The following is a 21,901-nucleotide window of genomic DNA, read 5'->3' on the forward strand; positions in this document are numbered from 1 at the left end:
CTCGGCAAACACAACTTCATTAAATTTACCAGCACAATCGTACAAACGATTTAGTGCAGTAATACAGTGATGAATTTGGAAGATATTGCGATATTATAAACTATCAGTTCTGTGCAGCAACATCTTAAGGTTCTTCTTTGTAACAAACATGAATGTAATCTGTATCTCAATAAAAGAAATTGTGCCTTTTTCTGGACAGTCCTGGTGTTTTGGGCTTTAAGTCTCCAAATCTGGAACAAAGCTGCAAAATTTTTTTCCCCACAACATCTGGAGCAGAAACACTGACGCTTTGATGAAGTTCAGCTCTAACGTCGTCACATTAGTGTTATGTTTTCTCATGATTATTGGGCAGCGTGACTTTCATTTCTCTATGATTTTGCCGTTAAATGATGGGAGTCTTTTAGAGTCTCTTCCTCATATCGCTTTCGTTTTTACCGATACAGTAAGTGAGAAAAACACACACATACAGAGACTTAGCTGTAGCTATGTTGAATTATAATAATACAAAAAGTGAATAATGTTTAAAGGCCTAGGCCTGATTGTGGCCTGGACCTACAATTATTTTTGAAAATATATTTTGCTTCTTTGTTCGAAAAAAAAATGGAATCATTCTTAATATGAAAAAATAAGGATGCTAATAACGACGTGAACCATAATCAAAGAAACTATGTAAGGTTAGGAAATACTGGTGTTCAAAACATTATTCACTTTCTGTATTACTACCACTCAACATATTCAGCTACAGCTAAGTCTCTGCCTTAGTTCTTAGACGGAACAAAGAGGTTCCTATCTGTGCACGTGCCTCTTCTAGGTGAGGGCTACTCCGCCCTGACCACTGCACTTCGTGTTCACACTCAGGGTCACACACACACAGGGAAAGAGTTGCACATGACAGAGAGAACCATACAGTAAAATATGACAGGAATAATTCTAATTAGCCTAAAGAACCTTTCATATCTAAATGTTCTCCATATGAGCTTCGAGTTATTTCCCACTAGTCAGGACAAAGGTCATTTACATGGCACGTTAGCAGACAGCAGGCTCTGGCCCCGCCAGCCAGCGGCCTCACGCCTGTGTTTTACCCGCTCCAAGAGAGCCCGTTTTATCCAAAGTGAGCGAGGCGCTCGGTCACTTCAAGTTCCCCCGCGCCCTCGCCGAGGCTCTCCCGAAAGGCGCCGTTGAGCTCTCCGAAGCTTCACGCCGCCGTTTGCGCCAGTTTTCCACAGATTATCGCGGCAAACACGCCGTGTCTCGTTCGGATTGGCGGCCGTCCGGCGCCCTTTTAAAGGCGCCCTGTAAAACGAGGCATCACTGCGCACCCATTCCTGGACTGGGGACACACGGCAGCACCTCTTCTAGAGGAATGAGCCGTTGGACTCTCGCCAAGCGGCGCTTTCGCTCGTAATTCGCCCGATAAATACCGCGAGAAAACACAAATCTGCGCGCCTCACTGACACGGCTGCACAGCGCACGACGGGTTGAGTCTACACCGTCCTCATGTGTCTTTTAAGGGGCCGACTCCCCGCGTGAGAGGGAGGTTCCTCTGAACAGTGCAGCTCGTGCTCAGTCTCGCTCCGCTCGCAGTAAAAACAGAACGATGGCAGAAGCCGCTCCCGCTCCAGCCGCCGCACCGCCCAAAGCTCCCAAGAAGAAAAGCGCCGCCCGGCCCAAGAAAGCCGGCCCCAGCGTCGGTGAGCTCATCGTCAAGGCTGTTTCGCAGTCCAAGGAGAGGAGCGGCGTGTCTCTCGCCGCCCTGAAGAAAGCTCTGGCTGCCGGCGGCTACGACGTGGACAAGAACAACTCCCGCGTCAAGATCGCCGTTAAGAGCCTCGTGACGAAGGGCACTTTGGTGCAGACCAAAGGCACCGGCGCGTCGGGCTCCTTCAAGCTCAACAAGAAGCAAGCCGAGCCGAAGAAGAAGCCGGCTAAGAAAGCAGCGACCAAACCCAAGAAGGCGGCCGCCAAGAAGCCCGCCGCGGCCAAAAAGCCCAAGAAGGTAGCGGCGAAGAAGCCCGCGGCCGCCAAAAAGTCGCCGAAAAAAGCCAAGAAGGTAGCGGCGAAGAAGCCAGCGGCCGCCAAGAAAGTCGCCAAGTCTCCCAAGAAAGCCAAGAAGCCGGCGACCCCGAAGAAGGCGGTCAAGAGCCCGAAGAAAACAAAGGCCGTCAAGCCCAAAGCAGCCAAGCCCAAGGCGGCGAAAAAGGCCGCCCCCAAGAAGAAGTAAACGTGCTGTTCGCCTTCACGGCTTGTTTTATACCTGTTAAAAAGAAAAAAAAAAACGGCTCTTTTAAGAGCCACCCACACTTTCCTCTCAAAGAGTTAGATTTTCCTTCGTGCTCCACTTACAAAGTAGTCATTACTGGTCAGTAGTGATATTATTGGAAGGCGCCAGGCTCGGTGTTATAGTCGAGTTGCCGTTTGTACTTACATGGGCGAGATGGGGCAGAACAACAGCGAAGAAACGGGGACTTTCTTTGTCCTCATCTCTTTCTCTATTCATTTCAGGTTTCTTTTACTGACATGACAAATTTACGCTTGTATTGTCAAAGAACTGCAAAAATTATATATCAAAAGTTATGATTACAAAACTAAGAGTGATATTCATTTGACTTTCTAGTTTTATGGTTAATATCAAAATGTATACAATAATAAATCAAAACCTATTTAATATGCGTCTGCAGCAAATAACGAGGCAAAAATATTAATTATCACATGTATGAAGAAAAAAGCAAGAAACACATCTAGGAAAGGAAAGGTTGTGGTTTGGTGGTCACTCAACTGTCCTGGATGTTTGGCACTGATGGACCTCCTAATATATCAGTGATTAATCTTTATCTTCCAAAGTATTTTATGTGTTTTATCTCTCTCTCTCTCACTGAGACGTGCGCGCGCGAAGGGGTGGGGGAGAAGCAGAGGGCTAGGAGAGGAAATGTGGGCGGATCCTAAACTTTGGCGACGCTAATATGATTGGTTGTTGAACGCCATCGCATTGTAGCCAATAGAAACACGGCAGCTTTGCGTATATGAAGGACGATCGGAGACCGCTGGCTTTTATTTCAGCTTCGTTCCGTAAACTCAGTGTAAGTAGGAAATGAGTGGACGGGGAAAAACCGGCGGTAAAGCTAGGGCCAAGGCCAAGACTCGCTCATCCCGCGCCGGGCTGCAGTTCCCCGTGGGCCGTGTGCACAGGCTTCTGCGCAAAGGTAACTATGCCGAGCGCGTCGGTGCCGGTGCACCCGTCTACTTGGCCGCAGTGCTGGAGTATCTGACCGCTGAGATCCTGGAGTTGGCTGGTAACGCCGCTCGCGACAACAAGAAGACCCGTATCATCCCTCGCCATTTGCAGCTGGCTGTTCGTAACGACGAGGAGCTCAACAAACTGCTCGGGGGAGTGACCATCGCTCAAGGTGGCGTGCTGCCCAATATCCAGGCTGTACTGCTGCCCAAGAAGACCGAGAAAGCGGTCAAGTCCAAGTAAACTTGGCGTTCCCCTAAACTGCAAATAACCAAAGGCTCTTTTAAGAGCCACCCACCTTAACAACAAAAGTGCAGTTTGTTTATATGCCTTCTGTGCAGAACCGGGTTTTCGATTGACTTGTTACAGTTTGTGTGTATGGTAGAATGAAATAAAAGGATCCGTCATCAACACGTCCCACGATTGCATACTGAATACAATTTAGAAGCTACTCAAGCACGATGAATAAACGTACATGGGCATCTGTTAAAACTAGGCGAGTGAAGGTGAAATAGGAGGCGTGTAATAATGAACGAACCCAAAATCTGAGTCAAGTTACACAGGCCGTGAAACAAAGAAAAAAATGAGTACAGGCGCCCGCCAAAGCGCTGAGGTTTGGTCTTGTGATTTGAAAATATTGGCGCGGCTTAAGACGCCCAATAAGATTTAGCCAACGTGTAAGGAGGCGGGCACACTCGAGACGCCCAGCATCGTTTAGCCAATGGGAGGCGGACACATTCAAGTCGCCCAATGAGCGGCGAGCAGCTCGAACGCATAAAAGGGCCGCGGCATGTGCGCAACCTTATTCCTTGTCTTGGGTGAAGAGTAGAAGTTGCTATCATGGCAAGAACCAAGCAGACGGCCCGTAAGTCCACAGGTGGCAAAGCCCCGAGGAAGCAGCTGGCTACCAAGGCTGCTCGTAAGAGCGCTCCGGCTACCGGCGGTGTGAAGAAGCCTCACCGTTACAGGCCCGGCACCGTGGCCCTGCGGGAGATCCGTCGCTACCAGAAGTCCACAGAGCTGTTGATCCGCAAGCTGCCCTTCCAGCGCCTGGTGCGTGAGATCGCTCAGGATTTCAAGACCGATCTTCGTTTCCAGAGCTCTGCCGTCATGGCCCTGCAGGAGGCTAGCGAGGCGTACTTGGTGGGTCTGTTCGAGGACACGAATCTGTGCGCCATCCATGCCAAGAGAGTCACCATCATGCCTAAGGACATCCAGCTGGCTCGCCGTATCCGCGGAGAGCGCGCTTAAATGAACGGGAGCGCTCCTAGATTTTCCCCAAAACACCCTAAAGGCTCTTTTAAGAGCCACCTAATTATTTCAACCCGAAAGAGCATCCAGTAGTAACTCCATGGATCTTTTGTGTTCTGACTTATTTTTATGAGGAGAGATTAGCTCTGTCTTTGAGTGGTGCTTGTGTAGTTTGTTATAGTAAAGCCAAAAAAAGTGTGTAATTATTTATATTTATATTTATATTTATATATATATATATATATATATATATATATTACACATACATGCACACACACGCAGAGCTTGACCATGATTGTACAGCCATGTGACATTAGCTTTTTGCTCAATATTTACCACATATTATTGGTATTAATATTTTTGTGAAGAGATTTGTTTTGTCTTTGAGTGGTACCTGTGTAATCTGTTATAGTAAGGCAAAAAAAAAGTATGTATATGTGTACATATATATATATATATATATATATATATATATATATATATATATATATATATATATATATATATATATATATATATATATATATATAAAAAATAAAATGGAGATGCAAGGTTTTGTCATGACTGCAACGATATATATATATATATATATATATATATATATATATATATATATATATCATTATTTTTGCAGCCATGACAAAACCTTGCATCTCCATTTTTCTTTTGTTTTTTTTTTAGTTTTAGGCATAATTTGACAATTCCTGTTGTCCTTCACACTGTGCAAATTTCATGACGAATGGACCAAAACAAAAGGCCCAAAAGGACATGGAGAAAAAATTGTGGTTCCATTGACTTACATAGTGTGTAAAGCATGTTTTTTCCTTCTCCTGTAAAGTTACCATTTTGGAGATGCAAGGTTTTGTTCTGACACCAGCAATATATTAGCATCTAGTAATGACTCCATGTAACCGTTTTTTAGTTATATTATATAGCGCTTGACCATGATTGTACGACAATGTGACACTAGCTTTCTGCCCTAGGATTACTAAAGAATACGGCTCTGAACTTGATATTACAGCGCATTGTTCAATTCTTAAAAATCAACAGCAAACTTCTGTAGTAGTTCGCGCTCTGTAGTAGAACAGGTTATATAAACCTTTTATAGTTTCAGAAGCTAAACACAAAATCAAATAAACAAGCAAAAGCTCAATAAAAAGTCATATTTTATTAATCAATATTAAAAAATCCCTATCACTTCAAATGGAAATAAGCCAACAGAATGCAGAAACTCAGAAAACACAAATCAGGCAAACACAGGAAAATCAGGCAGGGGTTTTGAGCAGACAGGCCTTGTCCTGGCATTTTGGGAGACCATATATGTATTTATGGCGATTTACATATTGGATGTAGTTAATCATAGCAAAATCATAGAGAAATGAAAGTCACGCTGCTCAATAATCATGAGAAAACATAACACTAATGTGACGACGTTAGAGCTGAACTTCAGCAAAGCGTCAGTGTTTCTGCTCCAGATGTTGTGGGAAAAATTATTTGCAGCTTTGTTCCAGATTTGGAGACTTAAAGCCCAAAACACCAGGACTGTCCAGAAAAAGGCATAATTTCTTTTATTGAGATACTCTCCAACAAAACAACCACTAATCTGAGTTGGCCCAGGCGTGCCGGGGTCAACACCTCTGGTTCTAACTCTCTGGAGGACTCCATCTCCCAGAATCCTCTAACTGAGCGCATGACTATGACATCATCCTACACTACCTATCAGAGATCCCTCTAATAAGATCACTGTTTCTCTTCACCTGTGCTGTGGATCATATGACCTAGTTAGGATAGTTTATAAGCCGAGCTTTAACTTTTCCTATGTGTTGCTTTTGTATAAAGTCCTGTTCTGGTTCGCCCGATCTTCATGTTTGTCTGTTTTGCGTCTTATCTTTGTCGGATTTGATCATGGCCTGTTTCATGATGACTTTGAATAGCAAACTTACTTGTAAAGCTTCTTCGTCTCTTTTTTTATCTGTGTGCCTCTGACTGATTTTTTCCTGTTACAGCCTGGAGAGCCGTTCTGATACTTTTTTGTGCGCTTGTAGCAGCTTCCACTCCCTTGCTGTTCATTTTTCCCTCACCACTGTGTGAATTGCTAATAAACTTGAAATGCGACCATCACAACTACAGAAGCTTTACAGAAACTTAGATGTTAGTGTGGCTGATACACACACACACACACAATAATGATTTAAACTCATATTATTGGGCTACCCAAATCAGTTGAAATGAATAAATGACGTGATAAAAACAAGTACTAGACAGCAAAAACATCTCCATTTGGTGAATCAAGTCAAGCGCTATATAATATAACTAAAAAACGGTTACATGGAGTCATTACTAGATGCTAATATATTGCTGGTGTCAGAACAAAACCTTGCATCTCCAAAATGGTAACTTTACAGGAGAAGGAAAAAACATGCTTTACACACTATGTAAGTCAATGGAACCACAATTTTTTCTCCATGTCCTTTTGGGCCTTTTGTTTTGGTCCATTCGTCATGAAATTTGCACAGTGTGAAGGACAACAGGAATTGTCAAATTATGCCTAAAACTAAAAAAAAACAAAAGAAAAATGGAGATGCAAGGTTTTGTCATGGCTGCAAAAATAATGATATATATATATATATATATATATATATATATATATATATATATCGTTTCAGTGATGACAAAACCTTGCATCTCCATTTTATTTTTTATATATATATATATATATATATATATATATATATATATATATATATATATATATATATATATGTACACATATACATACTTTTTTTTGCCTTACTATAACAGATTACACAGGTACCACTCAAAGACAAAACAAATCTCTTCACAAAAATATTAATACCAATAATATGTGGTAAATATTGAGCAAAAAGCTAATGTCACATGGCTGTACAATCATGGTCAAGCTCTGCGTGTGTGTGCATGTATGTGTAATATATATATATATATATATATATATATATAAATATAAATATAAATATAAATAATTACACACTTTTTTTGGCTTTACTATAACAAACTACACAAGCACCACTCAAAGACAGAGCTAATCTCTCCTCATAAAAATAAGTCAGAACACAAAAGATCCATGGAGTTACTACTGGATGCTCTTTCGGGTTGAAATAATTAGGTGGCTCTTAAAAGAGCCTTTAGGGTGTTTTGGGGAAAATCTAGGAGCGCTCCCGTTCATTTAAGCGCGCTCTCCGCGGATACGGCGAGCCAGCTGGATGTCCTTAGGCATGATGGTGACTCTCTTGGCATGGATGGCGCACAGATTCGTGTCCTCGAACAGACCCACCAAGTACGCCTCGCTAGCCTCCTGCAGGGCCATGACGGCAGAGCTCTGGAAACGAAGATCGGTCTTGAAATCCTGAGCGATCTCACGCACCAGGCGCTGGAAGGGCAGCTTGCGGATCAACAGCTCTGTGGACTTCTGGTAGCGACGGATCTCCCGCAGGGCCACGGTGCCGGGCCTGTAACGGTGAGGCTTCTTCACACCGCCGGTAGCCGGAGCGCTCTTACGAGCAGCCTTGGTAGCCAGCTGCTTCCTCGGGGCTTTGCCACCTGTGGACTTACGGGCCGTCTGCTTGGTTCTTGCCATGATAGCAACTTCTACTCTTCACCAAAAACGAAGAATAAGGTTACGAACATGCCGCGGCTTTTATGCGTTCGAGCTGCTCGCCGCTCATTGGGCGACTTGAATATGTCCGCCTCCCATTGGCTAAACGATGCTTGGCTTCTCGAGTGTGCCCGCCTCCTTACACGTTGGCTAAACCTTATTGGGCGTCTTAAGCCGCGCCAATATTTTCAAATCACAAGACCAAACCTCAGCGCTTTGGCGGGCGCCTGTACTCATTCTTTCTTTGTTTCACGGCCTGTGTACCTTGACTCAGATTTTGGGTTCATTCATTATTACACGCCTGCTATTTCACCTTTTTATAACACACTTTGTATTGAAATAATATTCCTTAATAAACACAGTTTCAGATACAAAATCCACATTTATCAACATTTCTACAGTATTATTTACATTAGAAACATGCAGCACTGACTAAAAATCCAGCAGACTCGCCTAGTTTTAACAGATGCTCATGTACGTTTATTCATCGTGCTTGAGTAGCTTCTAAGTTGTATTCAGTATGCAGTCGTGGTACGTGTTGATGCCCATATTTCTTTTATTTCATTATTTTCATTCAAGAACACGGAAACACTGCACCTTTGTTGTTAAGGTGGGTGGCTCTTAAAAGAGCCTTTAGTTATTTACAGTTTAGGAGAACGCCAAGTTTACTTGGTTTTCACCGCTTTCTCGGTCTTCTTGGGCAGCAGTACAGCCTGGATATTGGGCAGCACGCCACCCTGAGCGATGGTCACTCCTCCGAGCAGTTTGTTGAGTTCCTCGTCGTTACGAACGGCTAACTGCAAATGGCGAGGGATGATACGGGTCTTCTTGTTGTCGCGAGCGGCGTTGCCAGCCAACTCCAGGATCTCAGCGGTCAGATACTCCAGCACTGCGGCCAAGTAGACGGGTGCACCGGCACCAACGCGCTCGGCATAGTTACCTTTGCGCAGAAGCCTGTGCACACGGCCCACGGGGAACTGCAGCCCGGCGCGGGATGAGCGAGTCTTGGCCTTGGCCCTAGCTTTACCGCCGGTTTTTCCTCGTCCACTCATTTTCTACTTACACTCAGTTTACTGAACGAATCTGAAATAAAGGTCAGCGGGCTCCCATCGTCCTTCATATAGGCAAAGCTGCCGTGTTTCTATTGGCTACAACGCGATGGCGTTCAACAACCAATCATATTAGAGTCGCCAAAGTTTAGGGTCCGCCCACATTTCCTCTCCTAGCCCTCTGCTTCTCCCCACCCCTTCGCGCGCGCACGTCTCAGTGAGAGAGAGATAAAACAAATAAAATCCTTTGGAAGATTAATCACTGATTATATTAGGAGGTCCATCAGTGCCACGCATCCCGGACAGTTGAGTGACCACCAAACCACAACCTTTCTTTTCACTGTTATACATGCATACATGTCATTTAGATGTGTTTCTTGCTTTTTCTTCATCCATGTGATAATTAATATTTTTGCCTCGTTATTTGCCGCAGACGCATATTAAATAGGTTTTGATTTATTATTGTACACATTTTGATATTATTCATTACTTTCTAGTTTTATGGTTATCACTCTTGGTTTTGTAATTATAAGTTTTGATATATAATTTTTGCAGTTCTTTGACAATACAAGCGTAAATTTGTCATGTCAGTAAAGGAAACCTGAAATGAATAGAGAAAGAGATGAGGACAAAGAAAGTCCCCGTTTCTTCGCTGTTGTTCTGCCCATGTAAATACAAACGGCAACTCGACTATAACATCGAGCTTGACGCCTTCCAATAATATCACTACTGACCAGTAATGACTACTTTTTAAGTGCAGCACGAAGGAAAATCTAACCCTTTAAGAAGAAAGTGTGGGTGGCTCTTAAAAGAGCCGTTTTTTTTTTTTAACAGAAGAAAAACAAGCCGTGAAGGCGAACGGCACGTTTACTTCTTCTTGGGGGCGGCCTTTTTCGCCGCCTTGGGCTTGGCTGCTTTGGGCTTGACGGCCTTTGTTTTCTTCGGGCTCTTGGCCGCCTTCTTCGGGGCCGCCGGCTTCTTGGCTTTCTTGGGAGACTTGGCGACTTTCTTGGCGGCCGCTGGCTTCTTCGCCGCTACCTTCTTAGCTTTTTTCGGCGACTTTTTGGCGGCCGCGGGCTTCTTCGCCGCTACCTTCTTGGGCTTTTTGGCCGCGGCGGGCTTCTTGGCGGCCGCCTTCTTGGGTTTGGTCGCTGCTTTCTTAGCCGGCTTCTTCTTCGGCTCGGCTTGCTTCTTGTTGAGCTTGAAGGAGCCCGACGCGCCGGTGCCTTTGGTCTGCACCAAAGTGCCCTTCGTCACGAGGCTCTTAACGGCGATCTTGACGCGGGAGTTGTTCTTGTCCACGTCGTAGCCGCCGGCAGCCAGAGCTTTCTTCAGGGCGGCGAGAGACACGCCGCTCCTCTCCTTGGACTGCGAAACAGCCTTGACGATGAGCTCACCGACGCTGGGGCCGGCTTTCTTGGGCCGGGCGGCGCTTTTCTTCTTGGGAGCTTTGGGCGGTGCGGCGGCTGGAGCGGGAGCGGCTTCTGCCATCGTTCTGTTTTTACTGCGAGCGGAGCGAGACTGAGCACGAGCTGCACTGTTCAGAGGAACCTCCCTCTCACGCGGGGAGTCGGCCCCTTAAAAGACACATGAGGATGGTGTAGACTCAACTCGTCGGGCGCTATGCAGCCGTGTCAGTGAGGCGCGCAGATTTGTGTTTTCTCGCGGTATTTATCGGGCGAATAACGAGCGAAAGCGCCGCTTGGCGAGAGTCCAACGGCTCATTCCTCTAGAAGAGGTACTGCCGTGTCTCCCCAGTCCAGGAATTGGTGCGCAGTGATGCCTCGTTTTACAGGGCGCCTTTAAAAGGGCGCCGGACGGCCGCCAATCCGAACGAGACACGGCGTGTTTGCCGCGATAATCGGTGGGAAACGGCGACAAGCGGCGGCGTGACGCTTCGGAGAGCTCAACGGCGCCTTTCGGGAGAGCCTCGGCGAGGGCGCGGGAGAAACTTGAAGTGACCGAGCGCCTCGCTCACTTTGGATAAAACGGGCTCTCTTGGAGCGGGTAAAACACAGGCGTGAGTCCGCTGGCTGGGGGGCCAGAGCCTGCTGTCTGCTAATGTGCCCTGTAAATGACCTTTGGCCTGACTAGTGGGAAATAACCCGAAGCTCATATGGAGAATATTTAGATATGAAAGGTTCTAAGGCTAATTAAAATTACTCCTGTCATATTTTACTTTATGGTTCTCTCTGTCATGTGCAGCTCTTTCCCCGTGAGTGTGTGTGAGACCCTGAGTATGAACACGCAGTGCAGTGGTCAGGGCGGAGTAGCCCTCATCTAGAAGAGGCACGTGCACAGATAGGAACCTGTTTGTTCCGCCTAAGAACTAAGGCAGAGACTTAGCTGTAGCTGAATATGTTGAGTGGTAGTAATACAGAAAGTGAATAATGTTTTGAACACCATTATTTCCTAACCTTACAGTTTCTTTGATTATGGTTCACGTCGTTATTAGCATCCTTATTTTTTCATATCAAGAATGATTCCATTTTTTTTTTTCAAACAAAGAAGCAAAATATATTTTCAAAAATAATTGTAGGCCCAGGCCACAATCAGGCCTAGGCCTTTAAACATTATTCACTTTTTGTATTATTATAATTCACCATAGCTACAGCTAAGTCTCTGTATGTGTGTGTTTTTCTCATTCAAAGACATCTTAGTTCTTAGATGGAACACATTAGCTGCACATGACAGAGAGAACCATACAGTAAAATATGACAGGAGTAGTTTTAATTAAACTAAAGAACCTTTCATATCTAAATGTTCTCCATATGAGCTTCGGGTTATTTCCCACTAGTCAGGCCAAAGTTCATGTACATGGCACATTAGCAGACAGCAGGCTCTGGCCCCCCAGCCGGCGGCCAACTCCCAGCTCTCTCTGACTGATGAGTCTTGGACGCCATGCTGTGGTCAAACCGTGAAGCGTCAAATCCGAGACAGACCATTAGACTCCTTACAGTAAAGGCTGAACTACTTTATGAAATGATGTACTTTGATTGCTGTAAGTACTCTAAAATGATTGTCTTTTTAGTTCCAATTGCTTTATGCAGCATCACAAACACAGTAATTCAACGCAGTATGTCCACGTATGAAAATATCCCTTATTCTAATATTTGCAGGCTCACATTTTGACCACACGATGGCAGCCAAGCTCCATCGATGACAAATCGACCTCAGCCCTAAACGCCTGGGGCGGACTGTCTGCACTGTTTTCACTTCACTGATCAAATAATTAATAATTCAACTGCATTACATTTTCTTGTTGAAAAACGGGAGACGGGTCAGTTCTCGTTTTTTTGGTTCTGCTGTCTGTGGGAAAATCAAGAAAGAGCTTCGCTTTACAGTTTCAGAAACTAATCAGGAAATCAAAAAACAAACAAACAACAGTGGAATAAAGGGTCATATTGTATATATTCAGTTCCTCTCACTTCCACCAGAGGTAAGGGATCAGATTGCATGAGCGATTTCACAAAAATCAGGCAAACAGACCAAATCGGCAGTGGTGGACGAAGAACACAAATCATATACTTGAGTTAAAGTAAAGACCCCCAAGGTAAAATATCACTCCAATAGAAGTAGAAGTCCTTACTCTAGACCTCAACTTGAGTAAAAGTACTAAAGTATTTCCCTTCAAATATACTTAAGTATAAAGTAAAAGTACTACAAGAGTAATTCTGGCTCTGATGTCCTGTTATCATTTTTATAACAAGACTGGCTTCATGAACTCATTTCAGGTGAAAGTCCTCCAGCGTCTCTCTTGGTAAACCAGTCTTTTAATAGAACATCATTAATTAGTGACGCTGACGTCTATTAAAATGATCATAAGCACAAAACACTGAAGGTAAACAGTTTCCATCAGGGAGAACCGAGGGGCTCTGAAATCACTTTTTACACACAAGCAAAGTTTCAGTTTCAGATTTATTTACAACTTAGTTCCAAGTTTAAGTTTAATAAAAACTGGCTTTAAACTCAGGATCACAGATGAGCTCCTTTACTATGTTGATCTGTAGGCGTCTGTTCATAAACATAAACCAGCCCAAACTAATTTACTATAAAATGAAACAGTGTTTGTAGAAATTCAGAAAAAAGCCGCGTCAGTCTCGACTGCATATGTGGACATATTTCTATATTGTGCTCTATTTACACAAAGTTAGGTTAGTTCATCATTTATGTTGAACAGACTCTCCCAAAGATTTACACTGCTGCGCTGACGTTGAACCATGTGCTGCACTGGGTCGGTCTGACCAACAGGTCAAAAGCAGCTCTAAACAAAGTGACCGCTGGGCCCTGATTGGTGCTCTGGCTTTGCGCTTCTTTCGTTTTGACATGTTACGTTTTTATACACACAGAAACCAAAAGGAACGACAGATTTCTCAAAATGTAGGAGGAAAAAGTCGGATATTAGACTCTGAAATGTAGTGGAGTGAAAGGAAAAAGTCCAGAATGGAGAAACTTCAGTACAGATACACCAAAAATACTAAAGTACAGAACTAATTATATTTACATAGTTACTGTTCACCACTGATAATCAGACAGGAGTTTTGAGCAGACAGGCCTCGTGCTGGCATGTTAGGAGACTATATGACGTTTATAGCTATATAGTGCCTATGTTTGATGTAGTTACTGTATCAGTAAAAACTGAAGTGATATGAAGAAGAGACTCTTAAAGACTCCTGTGATTTGACAGTGAAATTATTGAGAAATGAAAGTCACGCTGCTCAACGATGATGAGAAAATAAAGACTGTAATGTGACGCCATCAGGCCTGAACTACGTTAAAGCATTTGTGATGTTGTGGGGAAATAATTTGCAGCTTTGCTCTAGACATGGAAACTTAATTAAAGCCCAAAACATCAGGATTAGCAGGAAAAAGCTCACTTTCTTTTATTAAGATTTCTGGATCTTCTGGATTTCTCAAACGCTAGAGGGCGCTCCCGAGTGAGTCCAAAATGAATGGGTTGATATGGAGCGTTTGAGCAAAATCATAGTTTATAAATGCTTCAACATTTTTAATGGAAAAGAATTCATTCATTTCCTAAACACAGAACAGCATAAAACATTTTAAGACCGCTTAGATTTTGAAGAGCTTTTAAACTCGAGCTAGAGGCTCCTCATGTATGCACATGACGTCGGTGAGCGCGTACAGCCGCTGTCCAATCAATCATCATTCTCTAGCACTAATGCCCGCCTTCTCATAAAGATACGTGAGGCTATTATACATGAGGCTCCTATAATTCGAGTTTAAAAGCCCTTAAATTATATATTTTTTTATGATATTCTATGTTCGGGAAATGCTAGTATTATTTTACATTAAAAATGTTTAAACACTCATAAACTACGAATTTAATCAAATGCTCCGTGTCAACCCATTCATTTTGGACTCACTCGGGAGCGCCCTCTAGCGTTTGAGAAACCCAGAAGACATTGTAGGGTGGAGGTTCTCCTCTCAATACTGTGGCCAAAGGCTTTGCAAAGTTACGGCAGCGCCTCCTGGTGTTAAATGAGGGGCGTTGAGTTGGTGGAGCTGTAGTTACATATCGATTCACCCATAAGAAAACCTCAGCCTCCCCGTCTCTCCGGCTCAGCAGCACCAGCCTGGTATTAGTGTAAGAACCGGCTGAGCAGGAAACTGTTTATCTAGAATAAAGAGCCGGACGGACTCGGAGGAAAGCGTCTGTCTGTGTTGTTGAAGGAGAATCTCAGGCAGGGTGGTCTACGCGGCTATCTCTGGGCTTCGTCTCCCCCATTCAAAGAGGGTATGAAGTTTCACAGACAGTGAGGATGAAGATCAAAATGATCCACAGAGAGAGAGGACAGCAACCAAGACCCCAACACGGTATGGCAGCCCCCCCCCCTACAGTTAATCAACTTTATCCTCCAAATATTACATTATTCTCGAAATAGTACGACATTTTTAAGAAATAGTACGACTTTTTTTCTTGAAATATTACGACTCTTTTTTCTCGAAATAATATGATTTTATGTTCGAAATCTATAATTTTAATTTTTAATAACAGCGGCTCTAAAACGGCGTCACACACTAACCGTTTTACCCTGATTAGAGGCTGTAAATGAGTTAAATCCGTATGACTTTTTTTCGTCGAAATATTAAAGAGTTTCCCCCAAAATTTTACGACTTTTTTCTCAAAAATATTATGACTTTTTTTCTTGAAATAGTACAGCTTTTTTCTCGAAATAATACGACTTTTTTCTCGCAATATTACAACATTTTCGTCGAAATGTTACGATTTTCTTTTTCAAAAATATGATGACTTTTTTCTCGAAATATTACGGCTTTTACCTCAAAATAGTAGGGCTTTTTTCTCCAAATATTTCGACTTAATTTTCGAAATATTACGACTTTTTTCTCAAAATATTACAACTTTTTTTCTCGAAATATTACGACCCTTTTTTCTCGAAATAATATGATTTTATGTTCGAAGTCTATCATTTTAATTTTTAATAACAGCGGCTCTAAAACGCCGTCACACACTAACCGTTTACCCTGATTAGAGGCTGTAAATGACTGAAATCCGGGGCTTCATGAAAGACACGCCAGCGCGGAGATTGATAGCGTTTCTGACCAATCATGTGCGTCTTAGCCGAAGCTGTTTGTCCAATCACAAGCGCGCATCAGGCTGCAAATCCGCGTAGTTTGTGCTGAGCTTTAGCGGAGCGTCTTCTGCGTCTTTAATCCCCACATTTAACCTCCTTTCAGTAAAACCGCGATGGTTTCTCACTCTTTGGCGCTGCCGATGATCTGCTTCACCATCCTGTGGGGGCTGGTGGGGGTGGTTGCTCCGTTTTTTGTGCCCAAAGGACCAAACCGAGGGTAAGAAACGTTATCAGCGCAGAGGGCGGTGGAAAATGACCGACCTGCCGCTCCTCGGAGACGGATTCCTCTCTTTCTTTCTCCGCGAGTTTTAGCAGCTAGAATATGTCGACTAGCGGTAAATATGCCGATAGTTAACTCCTGATGTCGGTTTTGGATTCGCTCTGGTTTTCTTTTAGGCCTCGACCGCCTGCTGAGGCTCATATTATGCTCCTGATGCTCTTATGCAGCGTTCACGTGACCTCCCTGATGAAAAAGGACCGTTAGACACCAAAAGGATTAAAAACCTAATGGTTTTGCTTTTCTAATGGAAATTTGCTCTGTGGTTTCCAGTGGAGACCCCTGGTTTCCCGTAGAACACCTTTTCGATTCCATTAGAAAACCATCAGATGCATTTGGAATCAGCCGTTGATCACATGTTAAATCGTTAGGATCCTTAATTTAAGCAGTAGATCACAGAGGGAGGCGTGTGTTATCCTGAAATACCATCCTGGCTGTGATCTGGTGGCCGTAGATCATAACATGATGTTATTGTTACCTTGTCTAGCTTGTAACAATAAAAGAACCCTTTTGGGTGCTGTATAGAACAAATTTGTATTTTTTTTTTTTAAAAGAACCATGTATAGAGCATTCATGCAAATTTTCCATCAGTCTGAGCGACACTTTCATGAAGAACACTTTAGTCATGCAAATGGTCATTTGAGTATTCATGGTTCTATATAGAACCATTTTCTTTACTAAAGAACCCTTGAAGAACCATCTTTTTTATGAGTGCACATTTTCTTTTGCTGTGTAGTCCAGTAGACTAATCCTTGTTTGTAATACTGAGCCTTAATGATTTTCCTAGAAATTAAGCGATATATATTTCTTGTAATTCATAGATTTAACTCGTCAGTTCATTCCCACACTCTCTATGAGGTTAAAATGAAGAACTCTAAAATGTGAACGACCTTTTAGTGCAGAGGTCACTAATAGGGCCCAGACGCTGTCCTATGTGAACCTGGACTTATAACCAATAAAATAAGGAGAGTTATTTAATTTCGACGGGGTGGTCCTATTTTAATCGCCGCAACTTTTCTAGCCTTTACTGTAGCACCTGGGAAACTCACAGACCAGTCACATGTGTTGTACATATCACACATGACGCTACTCAGCCAATCAGATCTGTGCATTACGATGTGCTGTGAGACTCGAGCAAGTGACGCCACACAGGGGAGGGACGAGGCGAGAAACAGCAGTCAGAGAAGAAAGTGAGTCAGATTAGTTTAAATTTAAACAACATTCAGTTGTTACTGTATAAGATGTTCTTATTCCTACTCGGCTACTTCAGTGAACAGCATATGGCTCTGAATCATAATGCAAATTTTCTCTAACTGGACATTTTTTATTGGACGCTTGTCTGTAGAGATTGATCATCCTTATGCCAGTTTCCCAAGTTCTGTACACCTTTTAATGATTATGTGAACTCTATATTCGAATTCGAAAGAGCTTCTACCACTTCTGTATAAGTACCGTAAATGTGGACGTTCTAGTCACAGCAAAAATAGGAGACATCTAAAAAGATTCCTGACCTCAAAAAGTAAAAACAAAACAAAAAAAAAAAAGTATGACAACCCACCCTCACCCTGAAAACCTTTCACTATTTGAACACTGCATGCCAGTTTTATTGTGTATTGTCTTGCATTTCGTTGTGCTAATCTTATTTGGTTTTCTTGTGTGTGTTTACAGTGTCATCATTACCAGTCTGGTGCTGACGGCGGTCTGTTGCTATTTATTGTGAGTATTTAGAAACACGCCACAGCTGTGAAGTTATTTTGATTAGACTTGCTTGAAGAGTATGACATGCAAAATGTTAAATTAATACTAATACAAAATGCTTAGAAATAAAGCCTGCATGATGTTAACATCTGAATAGTGAAGTTAATTAACATATCTCTTTTGTTTGTCTTTTATGTCAGTTGGTTAATAGCAATTCTAGCCCAGGCAAACCCTCTGTTTGGACCACAGCTGAAGAACGAGACCATCTGGTACTTGCGGTATTACTGGGAATAAACTAAGGTAGGCCCACCCGGAGAGGTGTTAGTAACAAAGCTGTAATTACTGCTCTGTAACATATAGCAATAAGCCCCAAGAGGCTGTTCAGGCCGATTTGTTTATAACCCAGGTGACAAATGTTGCTGGATGAAAAATTACATGCAAGGAACAAAATTAGCATCTGTTAGGGTGTCACAGACCTTGGCGTGTACTTTAAAAGTGTTGCTGCTCCGCTGCTTTCAGAAACAGAGCGGGTTGCCAGCTCTTCAGAACAAGGATCGATATTCATATATAGGACGATGTGTTTTCATTTTCCAACCTTTTCACGCGACTCCTGTGATTACCTTCTGAAGTAGTCCAAGCAGAAAACGCACCTGCAACAGTGTAATTTACCCCTGCACTGCACTTTCTGAATAACCAGAATTCTTGGGAAATTTTTCAAGAAAGAACTACAAAGTGAAACACGCGTGTGGAAAACAAGTAGTAGTTGTGGTTGCTGTAGCGCGTAGCTTAAAATCCTTTTTAATGTCACACTGATGTGTGTCAGTGTGAACAGTGAAAACTGCACTGAATCGGACGTTTTCAATTCTGATTTGAGACGCTTTCATGTGTGCTCCTGAAATCCGATCCGTATCTGATCTGTAGCAATGCGACTCAGTCTGAACAGCCGGATCGGAATTCATGCAGCTTTTAACGTTAGTCCAACTTGACATTCATCATAATTTGAGACTCAGAAATGTTTAGGGTGGTGTTCGTGTACCAAGAAATTAGAAGAGATGTATCGCAGCTGCTCCGTGCTTACGAGAATTGAATGAATTATCTTATAAAGGATAATTACGAATTGTGTGTGTGTGTGTGTGTGTGTGTGTGTGTGTGTGTGTATATATATATATATATATATATATATATATATATATATATATATATATATACATACACATATATATACACTGTGGTGCAGAGAGCCTGTATTCCATCTGTTGGTCTGCCCACTTGACAAAGACAAAACACTCAAAGTTTACATGAAATAAACTTAGTGAAAAAAGTTTCTTGGGTGCATTTAGAACTACAAAAAATGACTTAGTTCATTCTTTTGCACTGTAGTTTTTGAATGTTTTCTCCGTTTCAGATGGTTTGCTCCGTCATGCCTGCTGGGTCTTTTCTATCTACTTCTGCTGTTTTCTTGGATTCAGAGTGTCAGTCAGAATGTAGTGTTTTCAAGATGGTATCAGGCGTGTAGTAGAGAAGTTTGTGGGTGCCGTATCTCCTCTGAATACTTGAGATGAATAGAGATTTTAAATTACTTATCGAATATTCTTGCCAATTTGTTTCACTGTTGAATGTTTTGGGGTTTTCAGATGACATGGTCTCAATAATAATACTTCCCCTGATTATTCCATGAATAGCATAGTGATTTTTAATAACTTGGTGTGCATTAATGCAGAATTCAGTGTGTATATGAAGTGTTTTTAGTCACGACTCAGCCAGTCAGGTTTCAGAAATAAGAAGCAGTTTGTCACTTCAAACTGTCACACAGCCCTGCAACGTGGAAAAAAGCAGTTAATACAGCACTCTCAAAAATAAAGGTACTAAACTGTCTCTGGGCCAGTACCTCACTTCCTTCAAGGCTCCATCTCAGTACCTTTAGTCAGGGAAAATATTTCTAAGCTGTGCTGACTCCACACGCCCCGTCTCGTCCGCAGGCTTTTTATTTTACCGTTCTGTTTTAAAACATCGTTATGGAAAGGTACAAATATGAACTTTTCACCTGGAAAAAACGTATTTAGATTTAAAAACTGGTGGTTGGATAGTGTAGTGGGTAACACCTCTGCCTTCTGCACTGTAGACTGGGGTTCAATCCCCCACCTGGGCAAACACCCAATACACTATACCAATAAGAGTCCTTGGGCAAGACTCCCAACACCGCATTGGCCTGCCTGTGTAAAATGATCAAATTGTAAGTCGCTCTGGATAAGAGCGTCAGCCAAATGCCGTAAATGTAAATGTATTTAACGTTCACAACTGGACCTTAAAACCATTTTTGTGCCTTTGAGGGAACATTTACACTGTTTGTACCGTGATGAGCGAGAAATGTACCTGAACAGAACCTTCATTACTAACAGTGTACTTGTTAACAAATCTAAAAACATAACACACACACAGTTGATTCTCTCTCTCTCTCTCTCTCTCTCTCTCTCTCTCTCTCTCTCGGGTTTGTCATCTAGAATACAAAAACAAGTTACCATCTCATCTCATGATCCACATGGAATCTTCATGGAATTCAGTCAGACTCCAGTGGACCATTCCCTGAAACAGCCACCTTCTATTTTGGACGTAATCTTTACATTTACATCCCGTCTTTACAGTTTTTGACAGCATTCCTTCTCAAATGATGTTTATCTGTTAAATACAGAGCAGAGATATTGTGTATATATATGAACCTCCTTAAAAGTGTATGATATTATGTATATGATGTCGACAGTGTTGTTGTGTTTAAAGAACAGTTTGTGCAATAACAGTAGCTTGTAGCTAATGTTCACCACTTGAAAGTCAATATATTTGATTTGCTTGCATACGGTATGTATTCTGTGTGTGTGATGGTAGTTTACTGTAGTTGTATCTCTGCTGGCACATGTAAATATGTGATGGTCCCTAAGAGTGATAGCTTAACTGTTTACATGAACCTATTTTATGTTTACATAATGTTACATTTTATGTTCATTTTTATTTATTGAATTATTTATTTTTGCATAGATTTTATTCCAAATCGCTGCTGTCGGAACAAAACCCTGTATCTCTATTTTTGTCATTTTTGACATAATTTGAAAGTACCCATGGTCCTGTATATTGTGCTTAAATGCCATGAGGAATGAACCAACAGAAATTATCTAAAATTACTTGGGGAAAAAATCTGGTCCCGTTGACTTCCATTAAAAGTCAAGTATGTTTTTACCTTCTCCTGAAAAGTTACAGAGGTTTGGAGATTTGGAGATATGAGGTTTTGATCCGACAACAGCGATATGCTTATGTGAAGTGTAAAATGTGATTACAGGTCTGTGTCAGTGCTGGAGTGTCAAGGTCACTGTTTGAAGGAATTCTATAAAAGGAAAACGCTGAGAGTGCAAGTTTGCACAAAGATTTTGTGTTAAGAGTTTCTCTTTTTTGTCCCATTTTATTTAAATATTTCACTCTCTAAACTGTGTTCTGAGCCACCTTCTTTCCATGGAGATCGCTTTGACCGCAGTTGACCTCAGTCCTGATGTCATTTTGGACCGTTTTCACCTCAGCTTTAACCGAGTAATTATATACAGCTACTTTTATTGAAAGACCAAATCATGTTTTTCTCTTTTGTCCTTTAAAGCCTCAGTCATGAATGAATAGACCACCACAGCCACTGTAGGGTTAGCTGGCATTACTAACAGAGAGTGCATTTTATTGTGTATGTTTTATTAAGGCTCATCATTATTTCAAAGCCTTTTTGCTCCACTTCTAAAGTGTGGCCTTCTTTCTGACTGGGGATTTAAACCGTGGAATCAGTTTATGATGTTATTATGTTTGGGATTGAACTCCCAGTTCGATTGGCGTGGAATAAATTTGATTGGCATCACTGTCGCACTTTCTGATCTCCATGGGAATGATGTGGTGTCAGTAATGCGTGTAGAAACATTCACTGCTGTTTATACTGCATATGTCTGTCTAAAACCCTCAATAAAACCAGAACGGCTAATATCGTCTCTTCGTCTAAGACAGGATTTTATTTATTTGCTTACTTAGTGTAGTAACCTCATCTCTTCAAGCCTTACTTGGTGCACCGTATACCACGGCCCTGTGCAGCTACTGTGAAAAGGAAACATCACCCATCCCCACCAA

General features: G+C 42.3%; 7 protein-coding genes across 7 annotated transcripts in view; 4 read left to right on the top strand and 3 right to left on the bottom strand.

The window, feature by feature from the left end:
* The window catches only part of LOC119261562 (histone H4-like), an 85,645-nt gene extending 77,032 nt beyond the window's left edge, over positions 1-8,613 (bottom strand). The window contains exon 1 of the mRNA XM_037531263.1: positions 7,749-8,613. Within this exon, the coding sequence (XP_037387160.1) occupies positions 7,749-8,099 (351 nt within the window). The 5' untranslated portion in view covers positions 8,100-8,613. The remainder of the gene's footprint in view (positions 1-7,748) is intronic.
* Positions 606-2,457, top strand: LOC108435735 (histone H1-like). Its single transcript, XM_037531262.1, has one exon. It carries the CDS (start codon positions 1,598-1,600, stop codon positions 2,219-2,221), a length of 624 nt encoding a protein of 207 aa, XP_037387159.1. The 5' UTR covers positions 606-1,597; the 3' UTR covers positions 2,222-2,457.
* LOC108435737 (histone H2A) lies at positions 2,753-3,776 on the top strand. Its single transcript, XM_017711761.2, has one exon. The coding sequence runs from the start codon at positions 3,089-3,091 to the stop codon at positions 3,473-3,475; it is 387 nt and encodes a 128-aa protein (XP_017567250.1). The 5' UTR covers positions 2,753-3,088; the 3' UTR covers positions 3,476-3,776.
* LOC108417497 (histone H3) lies at positions 4,063-4,666 on the top strand. Its single transcript, XM_017689981.2, has one exon. The coding sequence runs from the start codon at positions 4,073-4,075 to the stop codon at positions 4,481-4,483; it is 411 nt and encodes a 136-aa protein (XP_017545470.1). The 5' UTR covers positions 4,063-4,072; the 3' UTR covers positions 4,484-4,666.
* Positions 8,614-8,754: 141 nt separating the features above from the next.
* LOC108435736 (histone H2A-like) lies at positions 8,755-9,185 on the bottom strand. Its single transcript, XM_017711760.2, has one exon. The coding sequence runs from the start codon at positions 9,167-9,169 to the stop codon at positions 8,783-8,785; it is 387 nt and encodes a 128-aa protein (XP_017567249.1). The 5' UTR covers positions 9,170-9,185; the 3' UTR covers positions 8,755-8,782.
* Positions 9,186-10,024: 839 nt separating this feature from the next.
* LOC108435734 (histone H1-like) lies at positions 10,025-11,178 on the bottom strand. The gene has a single exon (XM_017711758.2). The coding sequence runs from the start codon at positions 10,655-10,657 to the stop codon at positions 10,034-10,036; it is 624 nt and encodes a 207-aa protein (XP_017567247.1). The 5' UTR covers positions 10,658-11,178; the 3' UTR covers positions 10,025-10,033.
* Positions 11,179-15,786: 4,608 nt separating this feature from the next.
* atpv0e2 (ATPase H+ transporting V0 subunit e2) lies at positions 15,787-21,765 on the top strand. The gene is made up of 4 exons (XM_017711721.2): positions 15,787-15,997; positions 17,726-17,773; positions 17,956-18,055; positions 20,257-21,765. Exons 1-3 carry the CDS (start codon positions 15,894-15,896, stop codon positions 18,047-18,049), a joined length of 246 nt encoding a protein of 81 aa, XP_017567210.1. The 5' UTR covers positions 15,787-15,893; the 3' UTR covers positions 18,050-18,055; positions 20,257-21,765.
* Positions 21,766-21,901: the final 136 nt, after the last annotated feature.

The sequence above is a fragment of the Pygocentrus nattereri genome, chromosome 19, assembly GCF_015220715.1.
Source record: "Pygocentrus nattereri isolate fPygNat1 chromosome 19, fPygNat1.pri, whole genome shotgun sequence".
NCBI classification, from domain to species: domain Eukaryota; kingdom Metazoa; phylum Chordata; class Actinopteri; order Characiformes; family Serrasalmidae; genus Pygocentrus; species Pygocentrus nattereri.

Bases quoted from the DNA above. Each gene is read 5' to 3' on its own strand.
- LOC108435735 (XM_037531262.1), top strand. From the start codon at position 1,598: ATGGCAGAAGCCGCTCCCGCTCCAGCCGCCGCACCGCCCAAAGCTCCC.
- LOC108435737 (XM_017711761.2), top strand. From the start codon at position 3,089: ATGAGTGGACGGGGAAAAACCGGCGGTAAAGCTAGGGCCAAGGCCAAG.
- LOC108417497 (XM_017689981.2), top strand. From the start codon at position 4,073: ATGGCAAGAACCAAGCAGACGGCCCGTAAGTCCACAGGTGGCAAAGCC.
- LOC108435736 (XM_017711760.2), bottom strand. From the start codon at position 9,169: ATGAGTGGACGAGGAAAAACCGGCGGTAAAGCTAGGGCCAAGGCCAAG.
- LOC108435734 (XM_017711758.2), bottom strand. From the start codon at position 10,657: ATGGCAGAAGCCGCTCCCGCTCCAGCCGCCGCACCGCCCAAAGCTCCC.
- atpv0e2 (XM_017711721.2), top strand. From the start codon at position 15,894: ATGGTTTCTCACTCTTTGGCGCTGCCGATGATCTGCTTCACCATCCTG. The intron at 15,998-17,725 runs GTAAGAAACGTT...GTGTGTTTACAG, and splicing joins CCCAAAGGACCAAACCGAGG to TGTCATCATTACCAGTCTGG. The intron at 17,774-17,955 runs GTGAGTATTTAG...CTTTTATGTCAG, and splicing joins GCGGTCTGTTGCTATTTATT to TTGGTTAATAGCAATTCTAG.